Source organism: Anomaloglossus baeobatrachus, chromosome 5 (assembly GCF_048569485.1).
Source record: "Anomaloglossus baeobatrachus isolate aAnoBae1 chromosome 5, aAnoBae1.hap1, whole genome shotgun sequence".
Taxonomy (NCBI): Eukaryota; Metazoa; Chordata; class Amphibia; order Anura; family Aromobatidae; genus Anomaloglossus; species Anomaloglossus baeobatrachus.
In genome coordinates this window covers 568,934,020-568,946,987 of record NC_134357.1, presented here as the reverse complement: position 1 = coordinate 568,946,987, position 12,968 = coordinate 568,934,020, and the positions used below count along the sequence as shown (strand labels likewise).

The 12,968-nt window shown below is 42.6% G+C and overlaps 1 protein-coding gene across 1 annotated transcript in view; it reads right to left on the bottom strand.

Moving 5' to 3' along the window:
* LOC142312393 (uncharacterized) overlaps nucleotides 1–12,968 on the bottom strand; it is a 236,487-nt gene that overhangs the window by 18,295 nt on the left and 205,224 nt on the right. Inside the window, 1 exon segment of the mRNA XM_075351337.1 lies at nucleotides 11,139–11,978. Coding sequence (XP_075207452.1) covers nucleotides 11,139–11,978 — 840 coding nt within the window.

The following is a 12,968-nucleotide window of genomic DNA, read 5'->3' as shown; positions in this document are numbered from 1 at the left end:
ACAAGTGAAATAAAGAAAGATAAGGGTTTGTTAGATGTATTAACGAAACAGTTAAAGGAAGCAGAAATTATATTCAGGCATGAACAAGGTGAATTAAGTGATATTGAACACGAATGGAATGGAATGTCAGGTAGAACTTGGTGGAAATGTTTTGGGAAATCGGTACATTCCTGGTCTCAGTCATCTTTTCAGTCAGCGGTTGGAAATGTTTTATTTAATCCCATCATAATCATATTTTTATTAGTTTTGATGTGTATTATTTATCAAGTTTTTGTGATGTGTAGAATTCAGAAGATATATAAGAATATAAAAATAGAAATGAAAAAGGAAGATAACATTCTTAGAGGAATGTTAAATCGTAAGATGACTTTTTGACAGAAAGTTTCAGATTGGTTTATCAAGTCAGATATTGGTCTAGAATTTTCAACAAGAATGTATGTGATACGAATGATGATGGATGAGTTAGGGTTTCATCAAATCTTCAAAAGGGGGGACTGTAAAATAGTGAGTTTATGGAGATTTGATTCATAAACTTAATTACATACATTCATAAAATGTATGTATTTCGCCCATCCCTTTAAGAATGCCTGTGAGTTGAAGTTTCTAGCCAGAGACATCTGACATGGGTAGAACCAAGCCATCTGCCATTGTTCATCGAGTAGCTGACAACTTAGGGGTGCTTCACACACAACGAGCTCGCTGCCGAGATCGCTGCTGAGTCACGCTTTTTGTGACGCAGCAGTGACCTCATTAGCGATCTCGCTGTGTGTGACACTGAGCAGCGATCTGGCCCCTGCTGCGAGATCGCTGCTCGTTACACACAGCCCTGGTTCGTTTTCTTCAAAGCCGCTCTCCCGCTGTGACACACAGATCGCTGTGTGTGACAGCGAGAGAGCGACAAATGAAGCGAGCAGGGAGCAGGAGCCGGCGTCTGACAGCTGAGGTAAGCTTGTAACCAAGATAAACATCGGGTAACCAAGGTGGTTACCCGATATTTACCTTAGTTACCAGCCTCCGCAGCTCTCACGCTGCCTGTGCTGCCGGCTCCGGCTCTCTGCACATGTAGCTGCTGTACACATCGGGTTAATTAACCCGATGTGTATAGCAGCTAGGAGAGCAAGGAGCCAGCGCTAAGCAGTGTGCGCGGCTCCCTGCTCTCTGCACATGTAGCTGCATTACACATCGGGTTAATTAACCCGATGTGTACAGCAGCTAGGAGAGCAAGGAGCCAGCGCTCAGTGTGCGCGGCTCCCTGCTCCCTGCACACAGCGCTGGTAACTAATGTAAACATCGGGTAACCATACCCGATGTTTACCTTAGTTACCAGTCTCCGCAGCTTCCAGTCGGCGGCTCCGTACAAGCGCAGCGTCGCTTGCACGTCGCTGCTGGCTGGGGGCTGTTCAGTGGTCGCTGGTGAGATCTGCCTGTTTGACAGCTCACCAGCGACCATGTAGCGATGCAGCAGCGATCCTGACCAGGTCAGATCGCTGGTCGGATCGCTGCTGCATCGCTAAGTGTGAAGGTACCCTTAGTGCTATATTCTATCTGGTATTTGAGCAAAGACCTGAAATTAGCATTGAAAGTCTTCTTAGTGTTACACTAAGGTCAAGGGTCAGCGAGCTTCAAAAGGGTTCTATACATTCTACATTCTATGGTAAAGTGGTTTAGTTTTACAAGTCTCCACTGCGCAGGACACTTATCTTGCTGATTTTGGATCACATGATATGACATAATGCCTAGCTAAAAATGATAGTTCTTGACAGACCATTTAAAGAGATAAGGAGAATCAGAGGGTGGGGTTTGAATTATAAAAGCAGACCACACTTCAAAGGGTTAGAATGGGAGCATTCTCACCAGACGATCCAGAGAGACCACGGCTTATCACAACATCACAGCTATGTAAGATAAATGAACTCTCTTTTTCTCTATCTACTTATCTATTTCTCTTCACTAACTAAAGCCAAGACATTATTTTTCTGTAATGACTTTAACTTTTATTGAATAAATCCACATATGTTTTTGCACCTATTTCTCTCCAATCATTAATATACTGGCTTAGCATATGTCACGTCAACCGTATTTTTAACAGTATGATAAATGTGCGGAGCTACATTTATGACATACAGAGCAGAGCCGCAAGTGTACGACGTGAGGAGAGCCCTGTGTATAAGATGTGTATGGATTGGAGCCGAGTGTGTACAATGTTTTCTAAGCGGAGTCGTATTTGTACGACTTCATCATCTCTGAAGGTACGTGAAATGCGCGTCAGGGGCTGTTAGCTGCTGACACTGCATATTTGGGGTAATTTACCTTATTACTCTTACTGTTGCCCTATACATTACTGTTTGCCAGTTTTGCACAATGCACTGGACACTTTATGACTTGAATGCTGCTTTTGTCCTCCAATGCTCTTCTTTTGTGAGGCTTCCATCACACATCTGTGTCTTTGGTACATGTGACATCTGTTTTCACACTGACTCACATAGACCCATTAAAATAAATGGGCTTGGTCACACATCTGTGTTTTCACACGTGTGGAGCACATGTGTATCTTCCACACGGCGACATGTCCGCTTTTTCTCCGGCAGCACGGATGTCACACCGAGCGCACACTGATTTGATCCGTGTGACATCACTGAGACACATACCGGACATACAGACAGTGCGGCAAGCCCCGGTCACATGCTGTCACATGCTACGGTCACATGACCCTATGTGCCTGGAGCTTGCCAGTGAACTGTAAAGTACTGTACTGCCCCTATGTCGGATCTGGGAGTGCGGCAGGAAAACGCTGATGTGTGGGTACCCTTAATCAATCACACTTCTGTGAAATCCTCCTGTCCAGTTATGAAGCTGCAATGATTGTGAGTCAATTTCTCTGCTGTTCTGCAAATGGAATAAAAAACAGGTATAAATGATCGGCAATTAGCAAGACACCCCCTATAAAGGAGCGGTTCTGCAGGTGGTGACCACAGACCATTTCTCTGTTCTCATCCTTTTTGGTTGTTGTTTTGGTCCCTTTTGCATTTTGTCATTTCTCTCACCCCTGAAGGTGGCATGAGGAGGTGTCTACAACCCACAGAAGTTGCTCAGGTAGTGCAAGTCATCCAGGATGATACATCAATGCGAGCTGTGGCAAGATGGTTAGCTGTGTCTATCAGCGGAGTGTCCAGAGGTTGGAGCAGATACCAGGAGACAAGTCAGTACACCAGGAGACGCAAAGGACGTAGGAGGGCAACAACCTAGCAGCAAGACTGCTACCTCCTCCTTTGTGCAAGGAGGAACAGTAGGAGCACTGCCAGAGCCCTGCAAATTGACCTCCAGCAGGCCACGAATATCTATGTGTCTGCTCAAACTATCAGAAACAGACACCATAAGGGTGTTATGAGGGCCCGAGGTCCACAAGTGGGTGTTATGCTAATAGGCCAACACTGTGCATGGTGATTGGCATTTGCCAGAAAACACCCAGCTTGGCAGATTCAACATTGGTGCGCTGTGCTCTTCACAGATGAGAGCAGGTTCACGCTGAGCACATGTGACAGACATGACAGAGTCTGGAGATACCTTGGAGAATGTTCTGCTGCCTGCAACATCATCCAGCATGACCAGTTTGGCAGTGGGTTTGTAATGGTGTGGGGAGGAATTTCCTTGGAGGGCAGCACAACACTCCATGTGCTAGCCAGAGGTACCCTGACTGCCATTAGGTACCTGGATGACATCCTCAGACCTGTTGTGACACAACATGTAGGTGCAGTGGGCCCTGAGTTGATATTAGTGGCCTGCTGGATGTCATTTTGCAGGGCTCTGGCACTGCTCCCTTGTGACAGAGTCTGGAGATGCCGTGGAGAATGTTCTGCTGCCTGCAACATCCTCCAGGATGACTGGTTTGGCAGTGGGAAAGTAATGGTATGGGGAGGCATTTCTTTGGAGGGCCGCACAGCCCTCCATGTGGTAGCCAGAAGTAGCCTGACTGCTATTGAGTACCAGGATGAGATCCTCAGACCCCTTGTGAGACCATATGCTGGTGCGGTGGGCCCTCGGTTTCTTTTGATGCATAACAATGCTAGCTAGGCCTCATGTTGCTCAAGTGTGTCAGCAGTTTCTGCATGATGAAGGCTTTCATGCAATGGACGGGCATGCCTGTTCCCCAGTCCTGAATCCAATCGATCACATTTGGGACATCATGTTTCATTCCATACAGCAATGCCACATTGCACCCAGACTGTCCAGGAATTGGCGGATGCTTTAGTCCAGGTCTAGGAGGAGATCCCTCAGGAGAACATCTGCTGCGCCATCAGGAGCATACTCAGGCATTGTATGGAGGTCAGACAGGTACATGGAGGCCACACACAATACTGAGCTTCATTTTGACTTGTTTCCACTTTCATTTTGTGTGTGTCTTCAAATCCAGGCCTCCATTGGTTAAAACATTTGATTTCCATTGATGATTTTTGTGTGATTTTGTTGTCAGCACATTCAACTTTGTACAGAACAAAGTATTCAATGAGAATATTTCATTCATTTAGCTCTAGGATGTGTTATATGAGCGTTCCCTTTAGTTTTTTTGAACAGTGTATGTAGAGTCATTCCACACATAGGGATATATTCCTATATATTATACAGAGTCGTTACACACACAGTGATCTATTTCACATGTTTATTTCTGTTAATGTTGGTGATTATGGCTTACAGCCAATGAAAACCCAAAAGTCATTATCTCAGAAAATTAGAATATTATATAAGACCAAATGAAAAAATGATGTTAAACTCAGAAATATTGGCGCCTACTCAAAAGTCTGTGTCTGTACAGTAAATGCCCTCAATACTTGGTCGGGGCTCCTTTAACATGAATTACTGCATCAATGTGGCATGGAGGTGATCAGCCTGTGGCACTGCTGAGGTGTTATGGAAGCCCAGGTTGCTTTGATAGCAGCCTTCAGCTCATCTGCATTGTTGGGTCTGGTGTCTCTCATCTTCCTCTTGACAATACCCCATAGATTCTCTTTGGAGTTTGTCCAGCAAACTTGACTGACCTAATCAAATACGGTGATACTCTGGTTAGTAAACCAGGTATTGGTACTTTTGGCAGTGTGCACAGGTGCCAGGTCCTGCTAGAAAATGAAATTTCCATCTCCAAAAGCTTGTTGGCAGAAGGAAGCATGAAGTGCTTTAAAATGTCCTGGTAGACGGCTGCGCTGATTTTGGTCTTGATAAAACACAGTGGACCTACACCAGCAGATGACATGGCTCCCCAAACCATCACTAATTGTGGAAACTTCACACTAGACCTCAAGCAGCTTGGATTGTGGCCTCTCCACTTTCCTCCAGACTCTGGGACCACAATTTCTAAATGAAATGCAACATTTACTTCCATCTGAAAATAACACCTTTGACCACTGAGCAACAGTCCAGCTCTTTTTCTCCTTGGCCCAAGTAAGACACTTCTAGTATTCTCTATTGGTCATGAGTGGCTTGACACAAGGAATGCGACAATTGTAGCCCATGTCCTGGTTACATCTGTGTGTGGCTCTTGAAGCACTGACTCCAGCAGCATTCCACTTCTTGTGTATCTCCTCCAAATTTTTCAATGGCCTTTTCTTAACAATCCTATCAAGGCTGCAATTTCCTGGTTGCTTGTGCACTTTTTTCTACCACACTTTTTCCTTCCACTCAACTTTCCATTAATATGATTGGATACACTACTCTGTGAACAGCCAGCTTCTTTAGCAATGACCTTTTGTGGCTTACCCACTTTGTGCAGTGTGTCAATGACTGCCTTCTGGACATCTGTCAAGTCAGCAGTCTTCCCCATGATTGTGTAGCCTACTGAACCAGACTAAAGGACCATTTTAAACACTTAGGAAACCTTTGCAAGTGTTTTGTGTTAATTATTCTAATTTTTTGAGATTTCTTGGGCTTTCATTGACTGTAACCCATAATCATCAACATTAACAGAAATAAACACAAATCGATCACTCTGTGTGTAATTACTCCATATAATAAACACGTGAAATAGATCCCTCTGTGTGTGATGACTCTATATATGCGTTTTCCTTTTTGTATTGAATTACTGAAATAAATTCACTTTTTGATGATATTCTATATTATTGAGATGTTCCTGTATGCGTTATATGTAATGGCTGTTTATTTTGGAGCTTTCTTATGCACTCTTTTTCATGCTGTATAATTACGGACACTGTTATTGTAGTCGGTGTTCTGCGCTGCTTACACATATTAATGTGCATCAGTGACTTAATTGTTAAGGGCTAGGACATACGGCGAGTAAAATCAGATGAGTGGAATGCTATAAAACAATTGCATTCCAAACGGACCAATGTTACTCTATGGGGCTGTTCCAATATGCAAATTTTTTCTCAACCCTAATCGGACCAAGAAAACAATCGCAGCATGCTGGGAGTGACACGTTATGCGCACCCATACAAGTCTATGGGTGTGAGTGAAACATCAGACTGCACTCGGATGACACCAGAGTGCAGTGCGATAATTACATCAGCTGATAATGGTGGAGATGGATAAAGCTCCCACCCTCCCCTCCGCAGCTGTGATCCAATTGCTGTTAATCTGCACACAACCAATTACAATCTAGTCTTCACCTATGGTTTCAATTCTTTTACCACACAGTGTATATTTGTTCATATACATCCAGTGTGGTTATAAATATCTGAGGCTGTCACCAGATTCTCCTCTTTTCCTTTTACCCTGTATCCCTAAAAATAAGACTCTGTCTTATATTTTTTTGCCCTGAATAAAACGTTAGATCTTATTTTCAGGGGGAAGCATTATTTTCGGGGAAACACAGTTGGGGATACGTTTACCCCCCCACCCCAAAAAAAATGCAGATCCTCATTCCCAGGGACATCCTACTTACCAGATCCCCGGCGTCTGCTTGGCTCCCAGGTCCTGCTGCGATCTCCAAAGGGTGCTCCCATCAGTTATGCTGCACGCCGTCCTCCCCTCCTTCTGGCCAACACTCACACATCAGATCTCACACACAATCACGCAGCACACACCACATCCTGTGATACCACTTGCTTCCAGCCAGCAGGGGACTGGAATGTGAGTGTGCGCAAATTCGTGTTTGTGTGTGTGTGATCTGAAGTGTGTGTGTGTGTTCAACCACAGGTCCTTGATGCGTTTCACTGTTCCTGGTCGGCAGCTGGTGAGTATGATCGCGGGGTCTTCTCTTTTCTGTCTTTTAGGGGTGTCCGCTGTCTATAACAAAGCATCCTGCAGTATTCTTCAACTTTTTTAGCTGAATTGACACTTCATTATTGAACCATGACTAGGGCTTATTTTCAGGGGAGGTGTTATTTTCACGGTAAATGATTTTCAATTGTTTTTAATAAAATATTAATTATTTAAAAATATTTTTGTGTTTATACCTGCCTTTTGTTGGGGGTTTCTATCCCTTTCAGGATTTGCTTTGGGCTTTACCTTTAGCAGAGTTTGCAGTGATTAACAGTTGTCATGAATCTTCATGCAAGTTCCTGTTTTTCGGGACTTATGGTTTTCACCCTCAATTTTGCACCTGTAATTGAAACCATTCCTTGGGAGTCCCTGGGGAGGAGCTGTTCTCCTCATCCATTTCCACTGTGTGGCGAGCGGTTCTGAATAATTTGAGAGTGATGGGTGACAAATATAAAAGAATGGTCCAGCCAAGTTCTTACGATCGACCAATGAGAGACTTTGGAAAGGTTTAGAACAGGTTTCAGCTCTCTACGATCTTCCGTTCTCAACATATTTGCAAAAAAAATGGAAAACAAAAGCAAATCTTGAATCTCTTCAGGACACCACTACAGAGATGGGTCATTCCACATCAAGTGGACCAGTTTTAAAAATCGTCCCTACTCGACCTTCTCCGATTTTGTTGAAAATTTATAAGGATGTACATGTATGTTTGAAAAGAGGTTCTTTAAATTTTTAGGGCCAGATCTCAAATACATGTATAAATAAATATATGTAATATTTCTGCCCATGTTGGCTTATTCAGAAGTCAGATTTTCTCACGTACAAGAAAAAATGATTTTTTATTTTTTTTTGGACCAGATTTTGATCAGCGTTTCCACCAGAGTGTGGTTCGATTATCACCAGTTTTTTTCACGTAGATGGAGAAAAAAAAGTTTCTTAACCTTCTTTATTCTGACAGTCTTTGAAAATCAGCCCGCAGTCAGATGTTATCAGAATGCAGTTCCATTTTTCCACTGACCCATAGACTTGATCCAACACATGGATCAAATCAGAAATGCCCATTGCGTTTTTCCATGGACAGCACAGTCCGAGAAAAATCACGAACATGTGAATGACGCTATAGAACAAGGGTGGAGACCTTTTTACTGCCAAGGCAGTTGGAAATTTCTACCAACCTTCGGGGGCTGCACAAATATGTCAACTGGAAAATGAGCCAACTATATTTGGTCAAACAATTAATTAACTCACCCGTACTGTGGTGGCTGAAGCTGATTCTCTTTGGTGCGGCTGTGATGTTAAGTGATATTGATCATGTTGCTGCTCACAACTGTTTGTCCAGGTTTGCCTTGATCTGGAGCACAGTCAACACTTTGTGATAAGATTGGTAAATCATATACATCACATAGGAGACGGTGGGACTTCTGTGTATATATATCACAGGAGATGATGGTGGCATATGCATCACAGGAGGGACTGTGGAAATGTATACATCACTGGAGAAGCTGAGGGTATAGACATCACAGTAGGATCTGGGGCATATACATCACTGGAGAGGCTGGGGGCATAGACATCACTGGATGCATGGTAGCTACAGTATATACATCTTAGGAAAGCCTGGAGCATAGACATAACAAGAGAGGCTGGGGGCATATACATCACTGGAGATGCTGGGGTCATATATATCACAGGAGGGGCTGCGGACATATATATTACAAAAGGGACTGGGGCATATACATCACGGGAGGTGCTGGGGCATATACTGTACATCAAAGGAGACATTGGAGCATAGACATCACTGGGAGGCATAGACATCACTGAGGGGCACAGACATCACTTGAGAGTATTTTACATCACTGGGAAACAGACATGGCTGAGGGGAGGACATGGACAGCACTGAGGGAAGGGCACAGACAGCACCGGGAAGCATGTACAGCATTGGGGATGGTGAGGCTGCTACTCCTTTTCTTTTGTCAGATGGGAGCACATCATGCCCTAAACCCAACCCACAAAGTAATCAGCATGCCGCTGGCACTGGCCAGCGTGAGGACTTAATGGTATGTGCACGCAGCGTTCAGTAGTGAACGCTGTGTACGCGTCCCCACTGCGCACGTGGGGGTTTAACGGGCCAGTGTAACGTCCACACAGGTGTCTTGCATTTTCCTGCCCCATCACCGATCTGGCCATCCTGGGGTGGTCTCTCCGTTCCCATCCCATGCTCATCGCAAGCTTCCTGCTTTAGGGACTCACCTGCGTTCACTCCCCTTTCATACAGGGCCAGCGTACCCTTAAACAGGAAGTGCCTCTCAGGTCAGCTGAGAGGCGGTAGCTATTTAAGGTACTTCCTTCCTTTAGGAAGTGCCTGGGCAATGAGTCTTCTATGTTGCTAGTTCTCAGGTCACCTAGCACTGCACTGCTGTCTCTGCTGCTGCTGTATTGTGCAAGTTTACGCTGCTGACATATGATTATCAGTACTGCTAAAAGCTGCCACCTTGGCCACTAACCACGATACCCACTGCTGTGAAGTATACACACCAGCTGTTGTCGCATCCGTTCATCCATCTATCCCAGTCGAAACCTCGACACCTGCTGCTGCTGTTACGTATCTCCAGAGATTGTCGCTCGCGCTCCTGTACCCTTGGGGTCAGAGCACCAGTCTTCCCGAGTGGCACCCGGTCTCACACCTGCAGTGTAACACCCTCACCATCAGAGGCTCTGGGGAAAAGCAGGTGTGGTTCCGCAGTCAAGCCCGTCTGGGTTTTCTGTGCGCTGTGGCCCAGTGACTTCATTAAAACTCCTGCTCCACCGGCGAGCATTACAGCCAGTAAGACATGGCTGCCGTCCAGAGCACTACGTTCCCTGGAAATCTGCCCGGGGACGCAGAACAGATAATCGCGGCACACATGCCAGAGGTTCCTCACCCCTGCCATACCCTATCAAAATTACAACTGTCATCTGTGAAAAGCATGGGTAGCACTCATATGTGAAAATCAGATGTCTGAATAAGACCTAGCTCAGCACATTAAATTCTCACACAACTCGGATAACTCAGATATATTGGCTTCGTATCAGTAATTTTTAACCACACAGACAAACAAACTGGCCACTTCACGGTACAGTGACTGCAGTGCTGAGTTAAATATAGTTAATATAATTTAATTTCTCATCACTGTTGCAGAGATATTCGCTTGTAAACTTTAGTTCATAATTTGGTATAATTTAAGTAAGTTACCAGAGATTTCTCTCCTACATGACGCTGCCTACTTAGGATTCTTAGTCGCATTTAGAGGAAGATGTACACACTCCCAGAAAAAAATTTCTGATAATACCCAGTTAAACTATAACATAAATAATAACCAAAACTGTACAAGCTAATATCTCCACAATGCAGATGAGATATTAAAAAATAAAAACTATGCTTCTTTATTCAGCTCTGAATTCATTCCATAATGTGATCAAATAACATGGTAAATGGCAATTGTCTCATCTGATTAATAAGACACCATAATTATTAGACGTGACATGCTTGGTGTCTGACATTTGCCTCAGCATATGTCCCGATCATGTATACAAGAGAAGTGCTGGTCAACACCTTTAAGATGCAGTTATAGTGTTCACATAAAGGTGAAATATATTACATACATGGTGAAATATTTCGGCTTGCTCTATGCATGCTACTTGATGATATTTATTGGACATTGCATACAGGACATTTACTCATTATTTATTGTTCTAAATTTCATTTAACACTTGTGACTTGACTTTTACTGAACAATACCATATACAATTCATCAATAAAATAATGTTATAAAATAAGAAATCGCTAATTCCCTGTGTACTTTGTCTGACATTAAAGAAAATGTAATTTCTTTGTTAAACATTTTCCTATTCTCAAGATGAAAATGGCTTCTCCCCTGTGTGAGTTCTCAGATGTGCAGCAAGATAGGATTTCTTGGTAAAACCTTTCCCACATTCTGAACATAAAAATGGCTTCTCTCCTGTGTGAGTTCTTGTATGTTTATCAAGTTCTCCTTTGCTAATAAAACATTTTTCACATTCTGAACATGAAAATGGCTTCTCTCCTGTGTGAATGATTTCATGCCTAACAAGATCAGATTTCCTACTAAAACATTTCCCGCATTGTGGACATGAAAATGGTTTCTCCCCTGTGTGAATTATTTCATGATAAACAAGATCAAATTTCCTAGGAAAACATTTCCCACATTGTGGACATGAAAATGGCTTTTCCCCTGTGTGATTTTTCAGATGTACATTAAGATTTGATTTGCTAATAAAACATTTTCCACATTCTGAACAAGAAAATGGCTTCTCCCCTGTGTGAATTTTTGTATGTGTAACAAGACTTTCTTTCTTATTAAAACATTTCCCACATTCTGGACAAGAAAATGGTTTCTCCCCTGTATGAATTTTATGATGCACAGTAAGAGCTCCTTTCTTGTTAAAACATTTTCCACATTCTGAACATGAAAAAGGCTTTTCCCCTGTGTGGATTATTAGATGATTAACAAGTCTTGTTTTTATGCTAAAAGATTTTTCACATTTCAAACATGAAAATGGTTTGTCCCCTGTGTGAGTGCTTTTATGTGCAACGAGAGCTCGTTTGTAAGTAAAACATTTCTCACATTCATCACATGAAAATGGCTTCTCCCCTGTGTGAATTCTCTGATGTTCAGTAAGACTTGATTTATGAGTAAAACATTTCCAACATTCTGAACATGAATATGGTTTATCCCCAGTATGAGTATTTTGATGTTCAGCATCAGTTTTATTTTCATTTTGCTTAACAGTCTGTAATGAATCAGAAGATAGGTCCTGTTGATAAGGAATAGATGATAGATTTTTGTGGTGAAGGGCTGGCTGTATATCTGGAATTATGTCAGGCTCTTCATGTATATATGGTGCGATACCATAATCAGCCGATTCAAAATTTGTAAATGGAAGATCTCCCTTTGGTACACAGTCTTCTGCCAAGAAAAAATTTTTTTTTTTCAGAAATGCTGCCTTTTGAAACAAATTGTATTAAAATTCAATTATTAGCTGATGAATACAGTGGTACAAACTGCAGACAGCAAAGCAAGGACTAATATATTATGACATTAACCCCTTCATGACAGCCGTTACCTATTTTAACGGCAGCCTTAATCCTTAGTGCCTCTTTTTCATGTTGCTTAGCATTAAGTGTAAAGCGCCCCCAGCGGGATTCAGCTGTATATGATTGGCAACACCCTGCGTCATCGCACCCCAAAGTCATCTGATGACCCCAGGGTACGGTGGCCTGTTAGACCCAGCTATATGCAGAGTCTAAAAAGCAGATTCTAAAAGGCAAAGTCCATGAGAAACTAACAGGTCTCAAGCATTGCAGTGCATCAGTGTTGCAACGCATGAGTCCAAACATCAAAGTAAGAAATATTCATAAAAAGTTAAAAAAAAATAAAAAAAAAGTTAAATATGTAAATATAAAATACATTTAAAAAAAAAAAATGAACACAAAAAACACGAAAACCCAGTTTTGCCACTAAAATGCTACTTCTGGGTTACAACAAAAATATATATAATTTTTTTTTTTTATACACATAATTGATATTGCCACATCCAGAACAACTTATTTTAAATAAATATAGAAGGTACTACTCACTTGCACAGTCATTTGAAAGAATCTCCTCTTTACTCCGCTCATCACCCCTCACATAGGTCTCTGTATTATTAATAAGGGTCAGATCTTCACCCTGAAACAAATATTG